This window comes from Polyodon spathula, chromosome 2 (assembly GCF_017654505.1).
Source record: "Polyodon spathula isolate WHYD16114869_AA chromosome 2, ASM1765450v1, whole genome shotgun sequence".
NCBI classification, from domain to species: Eukaryota; Metazoa; Chordata; class Actinopteri; order Acipenseriformes; family Polyodontidae; genus Polyodon; species Polyodon spathula.
This window is the reverse complement of record NC_054535.1, coordinates 9,796,356-9,818,041: the sequence shown is the minus strand read 5'-3', so window position 1 is coordinate 9,818,041 and position 21,686 is coordinate 9,796,356. Positions and strand designations below refer to the sequence as shown.

At 41.4% G+C, this 21,686-nt stretch overlaps 1 protein-coding gene across 11 annotated transcripts in view; it reads right to left on the bottom strand.

Moving 5' to 3' along the window:
- LOC121329877 (prominin-1-A-like) overlaps positions 1–21,686 on the bottom strand; it is an 80,122-nt gene that overhangs the window by 27,338 nt on the left and 31,098 nt on the right. For 8 of the 11 annotated variants that reach the window (XR_005951818.1, XR_005951820.1, XR_005951819.1 and 5 more), the window contains exons 3-5: positions 15,015–15,073; positions 13,894–13,920; positions 11,832–12,037 (exon numbers count right to left, since the gene is read on the bottom strand). Coding sequence is in view for 5 of the 11 variants with exons in the window: in XM_041275876.1 (XP_041131810.1) it covers positions 11,832–12,037; positions 13,894–13,920; positions 15,015–15,073 (292 nt within the window). In the remaining 6 variants the exon portion in view is untranslated. The remainder of the gene's footprint in view (positions 1–11,831; positions 12,038–13,893; positions 13,921–15,014; positions 15,074–21,686) is intronic. The other 3 variants (XR_005951821.1, XR_005951822.1, XR_005951827.1) reach the window with 1 other exon arrangement.

Sequence of the window (21,686 nt, the reverse complement as noted above, 5' to 3'; positions counted from 1 at the left end):
CAATCAATCAAGTCCATGTTACTGTGATTTGACAGACTGTAAGTTCAGGAGTAGCTCTTCGTTTCAACTTGTTAGACATAGGCATTAGCAACATGTGTCACGAATGTCTTTGTATCAGTATAAGGGACCCCATTCTCTAACATTTTTTTTTTTTTTTTTTTTTTTTTTTTTTGTAATGTATGTCTGTGGGTGTCAACTAGAACCGAAGAGCAGCTTCTAAACCAAACCAAACTAAAACTAAAACTGGATAATCACAACACCAACCACTCAGAATGACTGCAATCTCCAAAGCAGGGAAACAGTACAAATAAATAAAAAAAAACCCTACCAACATGTAATTTGAAGCAACTTTGTGTTTGCAATGTTCCTGAATGTACTGACCTGTATACATTAGTCTTCTGAATATTATAATACATTACATATAATATGTTTTTAAAGTTGTTCACAGTGCTCCTGTATCTTTCTCTTGAGCACAGTAATGGAGCGCTGTAGGGAAGTTGCTGTGTGACTGATAGTGAACTAAGCAATCCACTGAAGAGAAAGCTGATAGTTAGGCAGCTGCAGAAAGACAAACACATTGAAATGTACCAACTCCTCGCTAAAAAATCTCTTGTGAAGAAAACCGTGCAAGACCCTGTTGTGTTTCCTTTTTGTATCTCAAAGACTGCTGTTCACACATAGCAGCAGGGTTAGCAAAAGGATATCCTCTGAACAAAGGTGCATTGAGGATTGATTTTTTTTTTTTTTATTTGGTTCCTGGGTAGTAAGTGTTATTTCCTAATTGCTTATGCCTCAAAAGTATAGAAAATGGCTATTATTCCCCACAAACTTTGCTTTTGTGACCAGGACAGTGATCAGGACAGTGATATTTTCTTTTCCAGAACATTCCAGCTAGATTCAGTGCTGAGTAAACTTGGAGTAACTTCTAGAACTTTCTAGAACTTTCCAATAATATAAATAGTAGTATAAATACAGGGGCCTTAAGCCCACCAGTTCAGTTTAGTTCCAGCTGCCTTAGTGGATACATATCTGCATTTTTCTGGGACGTCATAGGAGACTTAAAAATGGTGGCATTCCTGATGGGTCTCCAAGGCGGTTTTACCAAGTTTCCCTGCTATCTTTGCCTTTGGGACAGCAGGGACACCAAGGCGCACTACCACAGGCGAGACTGGCCACAGCAGACCGAGTTCTCTGTGGGGAGGAACAACGTCAAGTGGGAGCCACTGGTGGACCCCCGGAAGGTGCTGATGCCACCACTGCACATCAAATTGGGCCTTATGAAACAATTTGTCAGAGCTCTAGATAAGGAGTCAGCAGCCTTCAAGTACCTTCAAGACTTCTTCCCTAAGCTGTCTGAGGCAAAGGTCAAAGCCGGTGTCTTCGTCGGACCACAGATAAAGAAGATCCTGGAGTGCAATGAACTCCCCAAGAAGCTCACTAGTAAGGAGATCGCAGCTTGGAACAGCTTTGTTGCAGTGGTTCGGGGCTTCCTGGGCAATCACAAGGCCGAAAACTATGTGGAGCTGGTTGAGACTCTGGTGAAGAAGTACGGCACAATGGGCTGTAGGATGTCCCTCAAAGTCCATATCCTTGATGCTCATCTTGATAAATTCAAGGAGAACATTGGAGCGTACTCGGAGGAGCAAGGCGAGCGCTTCCACCAGGATATACTGGACTTTGAACGCCGCTACCAAGGACAGTATAACGAGAACATGATGGGAGACTACATTTGGGGGCTGATTCGTGAAAGTGATTTACAGTACAATCGTAAATCTCGAAAAACTACTCACTTCTAAATCTTTTGTAGTCATTTTTGTATTACTTTAGTATAAATACATGTTAATTTGGATTCATATGTTGTTTTCTCATTGGAAATAGGTCAATTTCAAAATAGCGCTGTCCTGGTCACAAAAGCAAAGTTTGTGGGGAATAATTGCCATTTTCTATACTTTTGAGGCATAAGCAATTAGGAAATAACACTTACTACCCAGGAACCAAAAATTGTGTTACATAGTGTTATCAGACCCAGTACAATGTTGCATACAGGGAGAACATTTTTTTCATGTCTGTCCAAGAGCGCTCAACAATGCCTACTGGCAGAATAAAAACAAAAGGGAAAATGCGGTGCACCAACAGCTATGGCCAAAAAAATAAACAACTATTAAGCCAAATTGGTTTATAAAATGTGGGTCCATTTGTGTTAGAAACCTGATACCTGCAACAGATACACAAGCGCAGGCATGGCAGATTGTGCAGTACACACCTGTGGGCTGACTGCAGTGGACAAGGTGCATCACTGGCTTATGTTTCCCTCTTGCATTCATTGTTTAAAAACTAATTCTCAACCAAGCTCCGGTATGTAGGAGTATCAGCTTCCTATTCTCTGTGCACTTTGCTTAGAGGCTTTCTTTCCATTCTGCAAAACATTAAATAAGAACAGCTGCAGTGTTTCATACAACTAAACAGCAAACTGGATTGTAAATGCTGGCTCCATATATTCCTGTTCTATCTGGTGAAAGTCACGTAATAGCCTTAGAACATCTGAGATTTTTATATAGTATTGAATTGAACTGAATTTACATTTAATTTACAGGTCCTCGTTTGAAGGAGTTGAGGAGATGACTACTTCAGTTACACCAAAATCTTAGTGTTAACAAACTTGCTCACTGAAATACAGGATTTATGCAGGGAAAAAAATGCAGAGATTTATTTTCTGTGTTAAAGCAAGATCATTCCTAGAAGATGAATTAACACTGATAAACACCAGATTTCAAGACCTAAACACATAAAACAAATTAAAAAAATCATAATTATATATCTGGCCCTGGATATCCTAGGTCCGAGGACTTGAAGAGCAGGGCATTTGTGCAACAAACCCCTAATAAATAGAATGTTAGTTTATTATCATAACCCTGGTTCCCTGAAATAGAGCTGTAACCATTACCTCATGGGTATTTATATCCTAAAGACCCAGAACCTGAATAATATATCAAAGCTGCTCAGCCGAGCCTGTGAAGCAGTCTTGCCTGCTCCTGAGGGCAAATAAGGACTGCACACACAGATCTCGTCATCATTATTCCTTTAAGCCTGCTGCAATCATGGATGCAAAAACCTTGAAGGTTAACAGTTACATTTCTATTTCAGAGATCCAGGGTTATGATAATAACCTAACGTCCCTATCAAAATGTAACCATTACCTAATGGGTATGAATACCAAAGCCGTCGCAAGGCAATACTGCAGAACGACTGGAATGCTACAAGGCTAAGCCAAAGGCCCCCTTCACATTACCATCAGGAACCCTGGTAACAGGTAGCTAGGGATAAAAAATTGAAGGAGAGCTCATCTCTTTGTTTATGTTGCAAGGGTCGACCCTGAAGCCGCCCTTAACACTCTAGTTCCAAAGCCGGGCATTTTCCAAAGCAAGGCATAACCCTATTTCATAGACCCATACAGCTTAAATGCAGCCACTCAGGAACCAGACCCAGGCTTGATGGGTTGGGATGCCATGAAGTCCCCCACACCTGAATGAGCAGGTTGCAGCATTTTGGCAAGCTCCATGGCTGGCCACTCAGAAGCTGCATGAGCTGAAAACTACACAGTCTCCTGGGCAGTAAGGGGCTACTAGCAGCACCCTGGCCTGGTCCTGCCTGATTTCGCCAGACACAGCGGGAGCATGGCGAGTGGGTCCCTGGTTTCTGTTATGGAGAACCAGAGGTGACAATGGGTGACATGGGTGACATGATGGAGACCTGAGGCAGCCCTGGTGGTTTATAGAAGCTCACTGCAGTAGATGCACCAGCTCCTTCGTGGACTCCCGTGTGCGATGATAGAGCTGTAGCATCTCAGGACCAAAGGTATGGCCCGGTGTAATGGGGGCATCCAACAGAGGTACTTTATTCACATCAGGCACACATGCCTGAGAAAGCCAAAACTGCCTTCTTACGGCTACCAGCACAGACAAGTTTGTTTAATTTGGAGACACGGAGCAGGGTTTTATTCACCAAAACCAGCTCATCCAGCTGCTGTGGTGAGGTTCGGTGCTTCTGAAAGCGACTTCAGCAAACAGGACTGGTAAACAACCAGTATACAGTTATAGTTACCCTTGAGAATGACCTCAGACATCTGACACAGTTTATTAGGGCAACTAGTGTCCTTGATCAGGAGTGCTAGTTTAGGCACCTGTACCAGTGCGGCAATAGATGCCTCTACTGGATGAAATTGTGCCAAACCTCGCTTCTCATTGTCATTTATGCTATACAGCACATCCACGGACTTGGAAACAGCCAGAGCTGTAGACGGGTGACCCCAGGAGGATTGTATCCCGGAAAGAAAATCCGGGTGTACTGGAGGAGACATGGAAGAGGCAGCAGGCTCATCATCAAAGATCACATTTATAGGCCAGGGCACTTGCAATACCTCTGTGGCCCGTTTTATCAGTGGCAAAAGCTCAGCTGGCAAAGAGAGCTTAACTGCAGGGGATGGACTATCTGACTCCACCTCCTCCGAGGGGAACGCCCGCTCTTGCTCGCCTACTCAGAGGCGGCGATGGATAGCACATTATCCTCCTGCCAGTGCATGCTTGTAGCCCCCTGAAGCCCCAAAGGGACATGGGGGAGGCGGAGCCGTGCGCTCACACAGCACAGTTGCCTGATGGAAAAAAGCTGCCTAGAGTTTCTCTAACTGCTTGGAGAAGGAGAGGGAGAGGACAAGGAAGACTGAAGACAGGTTCCTACGTAGGTTTTTCCCATGGGCACGTCACCTGCTCTCCCTTGGCACAGGGATAAAACCCAGGCATGATGCAAGCAGCAACACAGTGTACAGTAGTGTAAAACTGGCGGCTCGGTGCCTTAGCACCGGTTCGGTACAGCATGGTACCGTCGGCGGTGTGGTACCGAGATTTGAACTGGAGCGGTTTGGTGCCTTAGCGCTGGTTCGGTACAGTACGGTACCAGTCGGAGCTATAGCAGCCTGTGAGGAGAGCACAAGTCACCCATCGAAGTTGCTTGATCCCTGGGAAGGGGTGACAGAAGCCACTGGCTCCACGTGGGGCACAAGACCACTGGGGAACATAACAAACAACAGGCTGTGTACAAAAACCATGTGAGATTAGACAAACTAATAACAACGTTAATAATCATGACCTTAATAGTGTAATATGCAATTCTGAAAAGAAAAATCCCAGTATATATATATACCCTGTACAAGTTTTGCTGGCTTTTAAATAAAATAAAGGGCCTCTTACAATAGACTATTATGAATCATTAGAAATATTTAAGGATGTAATGTGAAGAACAGTGCACTGATTACAGTTATTTGCAAATGAGTGGTAGCAAATTAAAGAATTTTGAGTTGAGTTGTTGCTGACAGTCCAATCTTATAGGTGTCTGTTGCAATGGCACTGTAATTCAGAGGGCTTTTAAACTTGAATGAAATGAAAGTAAAGCAATCAATGGTCACACAACACTTTGATCCTCTGGCAGCCTCTGGCATTCATCCCCTTTAAGGTAAGCTTATCTGTGTCAAACACATTCTCCACTTGGCATGAAATCAGACTGGCTGATAGAAGGCAGACCGCAGTCTATTGTCTATCTGTAAAGCATCTATTTAAAACACAAAAGGATGCGTGTATGATTATGTATCCCTTGTATGCAATGAATTACTATCTAATTATCGATGCGCTTCAGTTAAAAAAGAAAAGTAAATAAATAAAATCTATAACAACTCCATTAAAGCAGCTTAGGGTCTGGTTAGGAATAGCATATGCTGAATTTAGTAATTTAATGGTTAACATGTACAATGCAAACTAGCACCTTACTTCCAACTGTCACTGGTTACTGGCACATTTACGGTATTCATCGTCTGTTTATGTTTAATATTACTGAAAGGAAATGTTGAAAATATCACTTTAATGCATCAAACTGGTACTGTCACAAGTGTGACCTGGATTGGAACAGCAAACCAGTGGTCCCCCCCCCCCCCCCATACCATTGCTGGTAGAGGGGTGGTTCTTTTTGTTCTTTTATTAAAAACAGACATTTTGGGGGAAAAGAACTGTTTGGACATTGTTTTATTCACCACACCACTCGCATAGTTCACAGTTGGTGACCAGAAGTGGGATCCAGGATTGGGAGAGATGTTGGAGGCACAAGAGCGAAGACACCAGGAGGGGATGGTGACCATGATGGAAAGGATGCATGCCATGTTCCTGGAAGCCAATCGGGGGAGGGAACAGGTGACTGAACCAATGGTACCCTTTCCCAAGGGAAGGGTGGTGAAGATGTCGCTGGAGGATGATCCCGAGGCCTATTTGGTAGCCTTCGAGAGGCAGGCAACTGCAGTTCAGTTGCCTCAGAAGTTGTGGGCTACCCAGGTGGGACCGAATTTGATCGGGGAAGCCCAGTCAGCACACCAAGCCCAGACTAATGAAGATGCCCTCGACTATGACCAGGTGAAGCAGGCCATTCTCCAGCGACTAGATATCACGGAGGAGACACACCGTCGGCAGTTCCGTGAATACCGACGACCCCCAGGACTGCGACCTTGCGTGGTGGCGCAACAACTTGCGGACCATGTGACCCGGTGGCTCTGCCCCGGCACCAACAACGCTGAAAAGATTACAGAGCTCATAGCGATTGAGCAGTTCATAAAGGTGCTGGGGCTAGACACTCAGAACTAGGTCAGCCACCACCATCCCACCACGCTGAACGCAGCTGTCAGATTGGCTGAAGGGTTGCCTACCCCTCCAGTGGTTACTACATCTACCCCTGCCTCCAACAAGCCCCGACTGGCGGGACCACCAAAACGCCTCAGCCCCACTACCCACGAACCAGCACTGCAATGTTACCCCATGGGCAGCCTTCCTTCAACACAATGGAGATCGAGGGTGACCCCCAGCGGGGTAACAGCAGAGCACCCCTCCCCACTGCCAACCCGGCAGCAGGACACGCAGGCTCCATGGGCACCCTTTCGCCCCACTTGTTACCGGTGCCAGGAGGTCGGCCATCTCGCCAGGAATTGCCCGGCTATGGAATGTGGTGTGACCGCCCATTATGTCCTGACCACCAGGCAAGTCCAGAGGTAATGATTGGGAGGCCTTGTTATTGTTAATGTACGCATTAGTGGATGTGGGCAAACTTTAACTAGAACAGCTCTATTGGCGGAGTTACCTTGGTGGTCACGCGGGGTTGTGGTCATTTCCTGTATCCATGGGGATAACAAGGACTACCCCCTCATTAAATTAGACTTCCGGATCAGAAACGCGAGCTCTACCAGTTAGTGAAAAGGTTTAATGATGTTTTTTCTGACTTGCCCGGCAGAACTAATGTTATTTCACATGCCATTATTACTCCACCAGGTGTCAGGATTCAGCAGAGACTGTACCAGATCCCGGAGAGGTGCAGGGGGCCCGTTCACAAGGTGGAGGATATGCTTGAGCCTGGAATCACTGAACCTTCCCAGAGCGAGTGGTGCAGCCCGATTGTGATGGTGTGATGTGATGATGAAACACTGTGCGGGTAAGGAGCATCAAAATGCAGATTTTTTTTTCAAGGGAGAGGGGAACACTAGGGAATGTAGAATTAGCCGAGTGTTCCTTCGGCATCACTCTGATAGGTGAGATATGTAATAGGGAGAGAAAGAATCGATGTTGCAAATCACCCTCCCAACCTGAAAGGATGCCATGTAAGGACAGTGGTATGCTGCCTCCTAGATGGACCGCCTTGATGGTAGGTGGAAACCAGAAGGTAACCATATTAGGAGGGGTGTGTAGTTGCAAGTACCCGGAACGACTCCATTGCAAGCACCTGCGAGACGGCCCTCTACTGGAGAAACCACGGCGACGGGTTGTTTGCAGGGAGGAGTGTATGGGTACAAAGGGGAAGCAGCTACGTCTGTACGCTGCCTTGAGCTGAGAATGTAAAACTACCAGCTGGAGGAGTGCGTTTTGTTGTGATATGTGTTTGTTTTGTTACGTGTTTGTTTGTTTGTTGTCTGCAGAGGAGGAATATGGAGCCTGCGGCTGCAGCCACTAGAGCACTACCCTCACCACACGACACCTGCACCACCCGAAGGATTAAGAGCATACTTTCGTGCACAAGATTATTGTGGAGTGTTATGTTTATTATTTGGGACTGCAATGTCAAACTCTGTCCTCTGCTGTGAAGCTAATCAATTATTTTTACCTGCAGAACCAAAGTTTCCCATCTACTGAACCATGGAGGTGAGGTCCAGCCTAGCTAGAGCAACGACCAGATTTTCTGAATCACTATTACGTGACTTCCAATGTAATTCATTGCAAATAACTGTGAAATCTCATGTTTATAGAAATTTAAACATGAATACATGATAGATTCAGGCCACAATCATTCATATTTCAAAGTTTAAACATGAACCAAAGAGGAAATTGTCCTCTGAACAGCAGTCTGTGTGCTTGGGTTCCACCTTCCTATGGTTCCAGATGTTATTCTGTTAGGCTGTTATTTGTAAGTCAAATGTGATGAGATGCTTCAGTGTGACGATGTAACCCTCTGTGGCAGGGCGGTAGAAAAACCCTGCACATAATTAAGGGGCAGGGCAAAGCCCCGCTTGTAAATGTATTGTAAATACAGTTATTGTTTTTGTTGTATGATTTAAAAGTGTTTTGTGTTTATTTAAAAACGTGGTGCATTGTCTGGCAGTGTGGAGGGGTATAGCCCCATCCCACTAAACCCCAGGCAGAATGTAGCCGTCTCTGAATGAATTAATTAGTTGTTAATATGGAGATGGCCATGTGTATATAACCTATATCTTTGTGTGTTTGGGAAGGTGGAACATGAAGAGAGGAGAACGAGAGAAAGTAAAAAAGAAAACATGTTACTAGGAACAGTGAAGACAACTGCCCAGCCCACCTAGGAGCCCTGAAAAGTATTACATAAGCCAAAGCTCGAAGGCTGACAGAAACGCTCATTCATATATACTAAAGACAGAACATTAGAACATCTTATGTCTTTCAATTTTGGTGTTTCAGTTCCTCCCTAGCATAACAAATAATATATAAAAAAAAATGTCTCTATGTCTATTTATCACTTTATAGAACAACTTTGAGATTGTGGTTAAGGACTTCACATACTTTTTATTCGTAATCTGCAGTTTCAGTATTTTAAAAGATGCCTTTGTTCACTATGACTGTGGAGGTCATCAAATGACTGGCTGTGTCAATAGTGCTTCACACCTACAGACATACTGTGCAAAGACATGTATTTGCACGGAGCTTTATTAGTTATTAGGTCCTTTCTTTCATATGTGCCAGCGAATGCCTGACAGGCTTACGTTAATAAGCAAGACCAACGTCAACAGGAAAACAAAAATGATCAGCAAGTTCACAACTGCTACTGCATGTGACATGTCCTGTGTACTGTATGGGTTATTATTATCCTGGATAGAGGCATTATAGACATTAAAAGATTACTGGATAGAAGATTCTCATTGTTCTAGTTTAGCAGACTGCTTTGAAGCACAGGGGAGTCAGAGACGTTACTGTCCTTGACCTCCTTCCAATCTGAATCACTGTTTTCCAGAAAGAAATCTGTCTAATGATTTTTAACTGGACAACTCCTCCCAGCTGTTGTCAGATCTGCACAGGGCAAACAGGTGGAGTCCGCAAACCCCTTCTAGCTGGATGTTTACCAAGTGATTTCACTTAGGATCTGAAACTAATAGCTGCACTATGAGGAAGAACAAAAAAAATCAACTGAAACTACTGCTACAAATTACTTTTGGAAATTAAAATAAAGAAATAAAGAAAAAAATAATAATAACACAACAATAACATGCAGAGAACTTAAGCAGAACTCTGTGCACCAAACAGGTACACTTATTGGCTACGGTGATGGTTCCCCAGTGTAAATGCACAACTTATCAAGACAGCCCAATTCTTTCAGTCTTAAGGGCAGGAGAAGCCAATTTGGTTTCCATGCTCATACAATCCTCTGCCTCCCTGAGAAACCAATCACTGTGAACTTCAAAACCCACTTCACACAGGAAGTGAAGAATGGAAAATGTATGAACCGCCAAGCTTGTAATAACAGGGTAGAAAATGTGTTGTATTTAAAAAATCAGTATTTGTCTTGATGACAATTCTGTGGATTGTGACACAAATAGCAGAGATTTCCAGGCAGACCAAATTAAATAACTTGTGAAAAGGCAGCAGCTGTGGAGCTGCGATCAATTACAGCAAGTTGCTGGTGCAGCAGTTCCTTCTCGTATATCATTGCTGTTTTTTTTAAAAGGCCGTTTTTAATGCTCAAATTGAACCAGAAAAAAAAAAAACAAACAAACAAAAAAAAAAAAAACAGTTTTTCTTTTTTTCAAGTTACCTTGTGCATATTGCTTAGGTAGCTTTTAGAATGAAAAAGTGCCAATACTAATTATATCTTCCTTTTCTACTAACACCTGGTAACATCTGTTAAAAAGGAATATTAAACAACCTTTGTGTGAATCAATTAAAAGCATAATTATAAAAAAAAAAAAAAAAAAAAAAAAAAAACTTTAGTTAGTCCATTGAAAAACTGCGCATATTGCTCACTATTTATTTCTATGAACTCACATTAAAGAAAAAATACCGTAGCGGAAAAGTATTGCAGCAGCAGAATTTTAGAACGGCAAAGTATAACTAGGCGTGCAATATTTTGCAGCCGTGACATTTTCCTGCACCAGTAACTCTAGCTCTAACTAATAAAGACGGGTGTCATATCTGGATGAAAACTTCTGAATATCCAACATGATTTGTGTGATTAACATCTGATACTACTTCACACATCACAGACACGAGTAACAATAATGCATGATAATCCCAAATTACATTCAAAACATTTTGTCCTGGTTTTATTTGGATCCTGCTAGCGGTAATACAGTTACTGATATTTAATTCTGTAAGAACAAAAAGTTAACGGGGAAAAATTAAGCTTTCCGAAACATAACGTAATTTTTTTTAAAAGCATAATGAAGGGTTTCCCTACTAAGTTAACAACTCTTTCATTGCTGTTTAGTTAACATGCAACTAAGAAATCTCAAACACAGAGTGAAGCAATACATGTACATTTCAATGAGTAACCTTTAAATCAGCTCACTATTTCATGAATGCTAAGATAGCGTTGAGATGATGGGAAACACACCGTAGCACAGCGCAACTCCTCCTGTTTCTTTACTAGTCCGTAAACAACAATATGCTCTTTAATAAATTAACTGCATATACTGGACTTATACTGCTAAATGGCATATAATGTAGCTTGAAATTCTTCCGTCTCATCATCACTGGAACTCGAGTCCATAATTTGTGGCCAGTTTGGCAGTATTGGCAGGGGCATGATTTACTTTGGAAACCGCCGCAACACATGCTGTTGTGTGTACACCAATTTTGCGGGAAAGAAGAATTTGTTTATTTTTGTGGTTGTTACATTCAACTTTGTAAGTAATGCAAGCACACTGCATCACTCCTTCATATGGTTTATTTTTACCATGTTTATAAAGAGCTGAACATGTCACACATAGGGTACATTTGTTTTCCGGACAGACCATGGCATGGATTAGATGTGAATTATTGCACCAAAAGGTGGCCACAAATGAAGCATCAGTACTAAAAGGGTTGGTAATTCAAATACTTTAAAACTAGGCCAGGCAAGCTGCTGCATCAGCCATAAAATGGGAATAAATGTCTATTTACTGTGAGGGTTATGCACCCTGTTTTGTCATTGACCCCCCCCCCCCCCCCCCATTATCCCCAAAATAACTCACCTGTCAAACATATCTAAAAAAAGTAGTATAAAACATCTACTGCCATACATGTAAAACTTACGAGATTATGAGAGACGTCACAAAGAGCAATGTTACAAAGCAGCCTCTCCGGCAGTCAGCATTCTTCTTCTGTCTCTGGTGCATCTCTCCTCCGCAGTTGTCACAGCAACGACACATGCAGAAGCAAAGCCCCACAAGAGGCATAAACAGAACAAACAGCACTCCCAGGGAAGCGCATACAATGAAACCAATTTCATAGTAGATGGCCTGTGATTAAAAGAGAAAGCTTAAGGTGTTACATTCTTACACTTAAGGTCGATACATTTTCCACCAAGCAGACACACACACATTATATATATATATATATATATATATATATATATATATATATATATATATATATATATATATATATATATATATATATATATATATATGTGTGTGTGTGTGTGTTGATAAGATATACAGAAATAATGGCAAAGTGATTTCAATTAGCCCCTGGTTAACATTAACAATGCAGATTCTATGAAATTTGTGTTATTTATTGCAACCAAGCACAGGATACGAGGTGGGGCCACTTTATTAGGCAACCTTTTCTGTCCAAATCCATCTTGAATAACTCCATGCATTATCCGGGTTGCACAACTTTCTCATTGCCTGCACTAGGTGTTTGAGTAACTGAGTAATCTGATTGGTGCAACAATATTCTGTAGTCAAGGTCTTCCAGACACTTCTGACTGCAGCTCCACCAAGAAGGGCGCTTATGCCCGATCCCATATTAAGGGTATCCTATAAATTATGGAACATCTCTTCACTGTGGTCCTTATTTTTCTGGCTGACATTGCAGTCTGTCAGAGATACAGATGTTCAGACTAATGCAATAGTGACTATATGCCTCATTCGGATCTTTACTTCTATCCATTTTACAGCCTACTAAATTACCAGCTAACTGCTCTAGGCTATATATTATATCAAACGGTACATAAAATGACTATAGCTACTTGGCATCGTGCCCTTTCATGGTCAAAATCTGTTTAGCCATCACAATTATCAATGCTTGTGTACAGCTTTTCTCCGCCACATGGTGCTTGAGATTTGACTGTAATGTGGCTTCACGTTTCAATATGTCCTCAATGGATAACCAAAATGACAGTGGCAGTTAAATGTCTTCCCATATACAAACTACAGAAGCAAAAATTAAAATGTATGCCCCACACCCACCAACATTTTTCCCATGTTAGTTTGTGTAAACATTTAGACTTTTTCCAGAACTTTCACTGTTCAAGCAAAGCGTGGGCCTTTAAATTACATATGTTTAACCCTGCAGGTACACTGACACGAGAGAAAATTTCATTCTAAGCGAAAACAAAACTGAAAATATTCTCTCAGTAAGTCAGCATTTATTTTCAATAGTTTTTAGACATCACCACATTATTGAATGTTTTCCTTTTCTGTATGTTTTATAGTCAATCAAGCAGGATAAAAAAAAAAAAAAAAAAAAAAAACTTTGAACTATTCCATCTACATGTAATGTTAGTACAATAATGCTGTGCACCTTGTGAGTTGCTGCTCACAATTCCTGGAACACCCCACTAAGTAGTGTACCGAATATTAACCTCATTGATAGTCTCAGCCAATCAGGTTCAAGGTAGAGCAGTCATTAAAATGAAGTAGTAAAGTGCTTTAAAGTGCTTTACTACAGACACACTCAACACCTGGCATAGGTATTAATGAAATATCACCAACCATAGACATTCAGATGTCCAGTAAGAAGGGTGCTTATGCCCGATCCCATATTAAGGGTATTCTATAAATTATGAGCAGTAATGTGAGCAAACTTTTAAACTTGAACATGGGGACAGGGACTTAGAAATACTAGAACAGCAGCATGCAAAACGAGCATTAAATAAAGCAAATAAATATACAAGCAACATTATAGAATAAAGGATATCCAGAAAAAGAAATACAGTAATACAGCACCTCATTATGCATTTAGTGTATCTGTTCTAAATCGTGTGGCTCAGCTAGACTTCTACACTCTCCAAGGATGTAGTTGGGTTACTGAGGAAGCTACAATAGCACATGGGAAGCAGCTGACAAGCAATGGAGCCGTGTAACTTTACCTGGAGTGTCAGCACAATGTTTTCTGGCTGAGAGACCACAGTAGATGGAGGACAATGATGAAACAGCAGCATGCAGAAAACAAAGCCATTTTACTGAGTGAATGAATGAAATAACAACAACATAAAAGACACAAGTACAACAATCAAGAAACAAAAACGAATAGATAACTTCAAATTGTAAATTATGACTGAATCTGAACAATACAGATAATTGTATGTCTTTAAAACAGCAGAATGCCTCATGAGTGTATACTGTCTTGTTAAGTGTTACATGCAGGTTTTATAATAACCACTGTTTAAAAGGCAATCTTGGATTGTTAACACCTCTCTTATTTTGCTCTGTAAGCACATTGAACTATTGGAGCACACATGCACATCGTAATTATGAATAAAGTACTGTGCATTATGTGCATGAGCAAAATGAACACAACACCACATGAATGAAATTGTGTCAGCTACTGTACTAACATGCAAGTGTTATAAACTCTGTCAAATGATCTGCCAAACAGCTGGGACTTGGTAGTGCATTACATGGACTACAGGCAAGAGAAGCATTTACTCAATGTATTGATTTTATTTCACAGAGGTATTACTCTGTGTGGGGCGGTAGCCTCCCAGATCAGATGGTAATGACAGGGATAGAGACTCAGACACAAAGCTGCAGTTTAACGCGTTCTTTAATAACAAATAGACACAAATAACACAAACTCTAGACAAAACACATTACAAACAAAACAGACACAAGGGCCAAAACAAAAGGTCTACAAAAACACTCACAAATGAAAACAAACAAACAAGACGGGACAGCAAGGCACACCTTCACCTTTCATCAATACCAACTCGAATCATTACTCACTAACACCCAGGATCACCCTATACACCTGTGTCTGGAAAATCATTATTTAAATCACTTACTCAATTCACGGCTCCAGACACATTCCCATGTGTTTTGACAGGGAGCAATTTAACCCCCTCCCTGGCAACCTGTTATCCCCCCCCCCCCCCACACCCCCCCCCCCCCCCCCCCCCCACACACACACACACACACACACACACACGTGTGCCACTGCCACAGTCTCCAAAGACACTCTCCGTGCTCTCTTCAAACACACAACAATTACCTTTTTATATTCTTGTTTGACCTCTCTCAACTTCTTCTGTGCCACCTTTGTGACGAGATCTGAAATAAAAAATGTTTTTTGTTTTTGTTTTTTTTTTAAACAAAAAAAAGGTTACACGTGGTGTAAAAAATACATTGATTTCAATTTCATTAGAGGTATGTACTTGATCTCATGCAATATGCTACACTTACACGACCTCTTTTACCTTTGTATACACATAAACGTAGCATGAAAAATACTACTATGCAAAAATAAAACAGCCATCAGTACTATCAGCTATCAATACTATCGGATGGTTAAAAACATAATGTAAAAAGTCAAGCATATGGGCCAGATTTACTAAGCATTTACTCTTGTGCTAAGTTTACACCATTTATTAAAATCTGGAGCCCACTTTTCACTCGAAAAAAAAATAAAAGGCCTACAAGTTGTTTTGAATGCACAAAGAATATTTCTCCTGTTGACTGTCACCGGTGAAGATAGGTATCCATGTAATGCAGTCTAGGAGCCAAGACATCTCAAGTAATGCTTTCTTTGGTTGAGCTCAGGGCTGTATTCTAAAATGACTTGTGGCCAATTGAGGCTCTGCTTTGCTACAGTAGCACACTTTTTATTTCGATTTTAAAGAGTGTAAAAGTATGACACTTACACTTGATAACCAGTCCTTACATACTCTCATTTTAGTATAACGATTAATTACCATTTTCAATTAAAAAAAAAAAAAAACAAGTCACCATAAAACAATAGAAGCTTTTTCAATCATGCAGCTCATTAGTTGAGAAACGTGCAACCGAGGCAATGGCCATGTGATGTGGGCTTGTCACATGACCACACATACTGTACAAAGACCCAAAGGATCTAATATTGCCCGCAGACTGCAGTCATTTTACCCTCCATGTCATGTCAAGGTGAATTATAAAATGGGTGAAACAGATTTACATCACGAAGCTCACCAACAGTAGCAAATTACATTAACGCATTTACCCAAGCTGTCTCTGCTTATTGTTCCAGAAAAAAACAAATCTGCCAAACTGACTTTTTTTAATCAGATCTTTTTTTTTTGTTTGTTTGTTTGTGAGAAAACTACATGATATCTCGTGTGTGACGTTTGACAGTAACATTGTCTGATTACAGGAACATGTCAGTGTGATTGCATGAAGAACAAATAAACATGCTAGCCCTTCTTAAACCCAGCAGTGCAGAGCTTTATATCTCCCTCAGTGTTCTGTCTGTGATCTTGCTGCAGAAAACTTCAGCAACTGCAACACATATTAGCATCCGCTTCCCTTCGTACACTTTAATATAATTAGAACAATCATCACCTCATTTCAGCAGCCAAAATTATCAGTAATAATGAAGCAGTTTTGAATGGTGGTATGGTATACAAACACCAAAATGTTGCATGAAAACACTCAGTCAATACAATTGGATTACATTTTTCTTTTTCTTTTTTTTTTTTAAATGTATTAATTTTTATTACAGCAGTTATCAGCTGCAGAACTAAACGTAAGGTTTCACGCGCAAATAGAGATTTGACAGTTTAAATAACTTCTCTAAAAGGTGGAATTTTCAGAATTTTGAAAAAACTATGAACAGGGATCAATATTTGACAACTTTAATGGTATTTCTTCTAAAGTCAACAGCAGCTTGTTCCTTCATTTATTGATTCATATTGTTTATTTATTTATTTTGAATATGAGATTCTATCCCCCGAGATTTGAGATTTACAAGTAAAATACATGCACATTATACAAGCTAAACCCCCAATATATTAAGAGCTTGGGCACTGGAATCACTTTAATACTTAGTTAGTCCTGCTCAGTCTATGTATATTTCTAAGATTTGAATCATCATTGTCAGGTCAACCCAACCACCATCTTGAACAATTTTAGAAAACATTTTAGAAAAGATCTAGCCTGCTATTTGCCTTTTGGGAAGAGAAAATACCATTTACAATACCTAAATGTTGGGCAATATAACTGGATATTGCAAGACAGGTGGAAATTTACACAACACTTCAGTTATATTGTCTGAAAATCAGCACTAAATTGAAGCTTCTGTTTTAGCCTAGACCATATTTATTAAGCTTTAAGGTTTGATTTAGTCAATGCTGTACTGGGGTACTAGTGTTAATATGTTTATAAAATAGAATATTTTGTGGTAGCCTATTTGGGCCCGTGGGCCAGTACTTGGATGGTACAGTAACAGTAGTGTGGCTGGATCACTATTCTCTCCTCAGAGTGTACCTGCACTAGTGTTTCTGGGTTAAAGGATGCAGGAATTTAGCAAAAAAGATATTGATAAACAGTAGTCTTTTCTAGTATGCTCAAGGGAAAGCACATTTCTCTTTTCTGCACTTTATACCGGTCTGCTGAGGATGTACCTTGGAATGTGCATGTTCCAAATGCTACACTCTTACCACCAGAGTATCATGTTATGAGCAATTTCCATTTCTCACTTCTGTTTGAGTAAATAACCACCCTGCTGCCAGGCACTTCTGAACATCATTGGCTCACTTGTTTATTGTCAAGTGACTGTGAGCATTTCCCATTTTTGAAAGTTTCAACTTTCAGTGGTTCATTTTCAACGGGCAGTTTAGGGGATATAAATACATTGTGTTCTAGAATAGTAATGTTAGATAACATTTTAAATTTGTAACATTACAGAAATGTAATACTCATAAAGGTCACAAATGAAAATAAATAATTTTTGGATAATTTTCACATTGATGAGTACTTCTTACAAAGTCAGCCAAGTCAGTTGAATGAAATCCAGTGACAGGAAGCAAACCACAGTTCGCAGGATATCAGCACCCCTGTCATAGATGTGAGGAGGACTTGCGTGGATACAACTAGTGATGAATCTAACGATCCTTGCGAACCCAATCAGATGAACCAGTGTAAGAGAGAAAAGAACCTCAGCGGGCACAAGCCTGGAGTTAAATGGCCAAGAGCTGGTGAGAAAACTGCGTGGGACACAGTAAACACGGATCTCTGTTTTACTTTGAAAAAGTTAAATGGAACAGTTGAAAAGAAGCTGGATATATTTGGGGACATCATCTACGCATATGGAAGCAAAATGTTTGGAATTGAAAAAAGGAAGGAAAAAGTACAATCTATTCCTGGAAAGTCTAGACAGCAGCAGGAGACTGGACGCTTAGAGAAAGGAGGCAGTTGAGGAAGCAATGGAGAAAAGCAGAACAAAGTCAGAAGAAAGGACTCGATCTGTTACAAAGGGTCATAAAAGATCAGCTTGAAACATTGCGCAGAGCTGAGCGCCTACGGAAAAGAAAGAGCGTGCGAGAACTAACTTTTATAAAGATCCATTCAGATTTGTAAAGAAGATCATCACCAGTGAGAAAAATGGCACACTAAAATCATCAAGTTTAGCTGGAGAGATATTTGGAGGAAACACACACAGATTCAAAAAGGCAGGAGCCTATGTCAATTCCTTCAGACATCCCACCTATCAATCCACCCGAATACCAAAAGGAGGACTGTGCACCTAAGTGGAAAGAAGTAAAGCAAGTGGTGAAAAAAGCAAAGGCATCATCATCTCCAAGGCCTAATGGAGTTCCATACAGAGTGTACAAGAGTGCTTCTGGAGTTCTACGAATCCTGTGGAAATTGATGAAAGTGGCATGGGGAAAAAGAGGTTGTACCAAGAGCATGGCGCCGAGCATGTGGAGTATTTATACCAAAAGAAAAGGATTCTACAAGCATTGGTCAGTTTCGTTCTAATTCCCTATTAAACGTAGAAGGCAAGATTTTCTTCAGCATTATTGCTCAGAGATTGTCAACCTACCTATTAAAAAACTGCTTCATTGACACTTCAGTGCAAAAAGCAGGCATTCCAGGTTTCCCAGGATGCTTAAAACACATCAGCGTAATCTGGCAACAAATTCAATCAGCAAAAAAGGAGAGGAAGGAGCTCCATGTGACATTCCTGGATTTGGCTAATGCATATGGTTCAGTGCCACATGAACTTCTTGATTTTTTCAGCGTACCAATGACAATAACAAATTTAATGAAAGCCTACTTTGGAAATTTGCAATTTAGTTTTTCAACTTCAGAGTTCAGCACTACATGGCAATGCCTAGAAGTTGGAATAATGGCAGGATGTACCATTTCTCCACTGGCTTTTACCATGGCAAGGGAAGTAATTATTAGGGCATCAAAATGGGTAGTCAGTGGAGAGCGTTTGGCATCAGGAATGCAACTACCTCCAATTCAAGCATACAAGGATGACATGACAACAATAACTACAACAGTAGCCTGCACTAATCGGATATTGGGCAGGTTAACCAATAACACTGAATGGGCACAAATGCAATTCAAGCCCACTAAATCAAGGAGCTTCTCTATAATTAAAGGTAAAGTAGTAGATAAAAGGTTCTACATTAATGGTGAGGCAATACCAACAGTGTCTGAGAAGCCAGTGAAAAGTCTAGGGAGATGGTACGACGGGGATCTAAAAGATATAGTTTGTGTGGGAGAATTTAGACAACAAGCAGTGGAAGGGTTGAAGAGCATAGACAGCAGCGCTTTACCAGGCAAACTGAAACTCTGGTGCTTTCAATTTGATGTATTGCTAAGACTGCTGTGGCCACTGACTGTGTATGAGGTTTCCTTGACAACAGTTGAGAAGCTGGAAGCTTTAATCAGTTCATACATCAGGAAATGGTTGGGAATTCCACGCTGGCTCAGCAGAGTGGGACTTTATGGTAAAGGAATACTGCAGCTACCAATCTCTGCTCTAATTGAGGAGTTTAAGTGCGCCAAAGTCCAACTGGAAATGACATTAGTAGATTCACGCGACAAATGCGTAAGACAGGCAACACCTGTGTTGAAAACCGGAAGAAAATGGATGGCAAAGAAAGCTGTGGGAGATGTTAAGGCTGCCCTTCAAATCAGAGATATTATGGGGCAAGTTCAGCATGGAAAAGGAGGTTTTGGTCTCAGTTCAGCTCCTCCTACATGGCACAAGGCAACCCCAGCTCAACAGAGGAAGCTGGTAGTCAATGAGGTGCAAAAGCAGGAGCAGAGGATCAGGTGTGTAAAGGCCGTTTCCCAGGCCAAGCAGGGAGAATGGATTAGATGGGAGAGTGTGGAACAACGCAGGATCGGCTGGAAAGACCTATGGACAATGGAATAGAGCAGGATCAGTTTCCTCATCAGATCAGCATATGATGTTCTCCCATCACCACATAACCTAAACCTCTGGGTGGGTGAGGATCCCTCATGTCCTTTGTGTTCATTACCTGCAACATTAAGGCATTTTGACAGGATGTAAGGTGGGTCAGCCAAGGACGGTTTACTTGGCGCCATGACCAGGTGCTGCGATGTTTGGCCTTAGCATTGGAAGACAAGTGTAACCTGACCAATAAGTTGCCACCAGTTCCATCAAAGCATTACACACAAAAGACAATATTCCTCCATCCAGGAGAGCAACCACCAAGAAAAGGTGTTAAAATCAAGCCTCGCTCAGGACAACTGGAAGCTGCTAGAGACTGGAAGATGCTGGCAGATGTTGGTCAACGGCTTATTTTTCCACCTGAGATTGCCACCACTAATCTTTTATCAGACATTGTCTTGTGGTCTGGATCAGCACGCCTTGTTCATCTGGTAGAGTTAACAGTGCCATGTGAAGATGCTGTGGATGAGGCTTATGAGAGGAAGAAACTTCGGTATGCTCAACTAGCTTCTGAAGCAGAAGAGCGAGGATGGAGAGTCCGAGTTTACCCAGTGGAGGTGGGTTGTCGAGGATTTGTGGCACACTCTACAACCTGGTTTCTCAGAGACATCGGGTTCAGTGGCCAAGAGTTGCGTCGCAAGGTGAAGAACTTATCTGAAGCAGCAAAAAGGAGCAGCAACTGGCTGTGGTTGAGACGGAAAGATTCTGGATGGGGATCGCAAGCACAATAGAAAGAAAGCAACGCTGATGTACAGGTAAGTAAGCTGGGCTGAGCCGAGTGGGGGATGGAGGGGAGCCCTCTTGAGGTGTCGTGGACTAGTCAATGAAACACAAGGATGGAAGGTGCCCACTTGAAGACCCCAGAGATGTACCCTACTTAGCTCAATCCAGACGGTTGTCAGGCTGATGCGCTGGAGAGACTGCACTGGGTTAATCCCCGGAGCCAGCATCGCAGCTATTGTGTGTGCTGATGCGCTGGTTAGGCAAAATGAGCTGATCCCTGAAGCCAGCATTACACTTCAGCAATCAACACCAGACAGAAGGATATCTACATCATCAGATGGAAAACAACGCAAATGGATGGAGATGCAGATGGATCACATTAGTTTACTGCAAAGCTACGTCGTAGTAGGTGCTTATCTTGGCGAGAGCCAAGTTCAAATCAGCATGAAGTTCAACATCTACTCTCATGTAATGGAAATCAAATCTTGGAACCAATACAAAAACAAAGCAAAACATAGTGTACATACAATATGTACATTTCCTTAAAAGGTACATTTCCAGTACATTAAACCCTCGTTATAACAGCCTTTATTATAACAAACCTGGCCACTGGACCCCAAATAAAATATAATAAAAAAAGGATCATATAAACACATAGTGTCAACATCCTGGTCTATACGAACGGGATGCCAGTGAAGTCAACTCTTTTGTCTCAATAAAAAGTGTACGCTGTGTAATTATACCTCCAAAACAAAA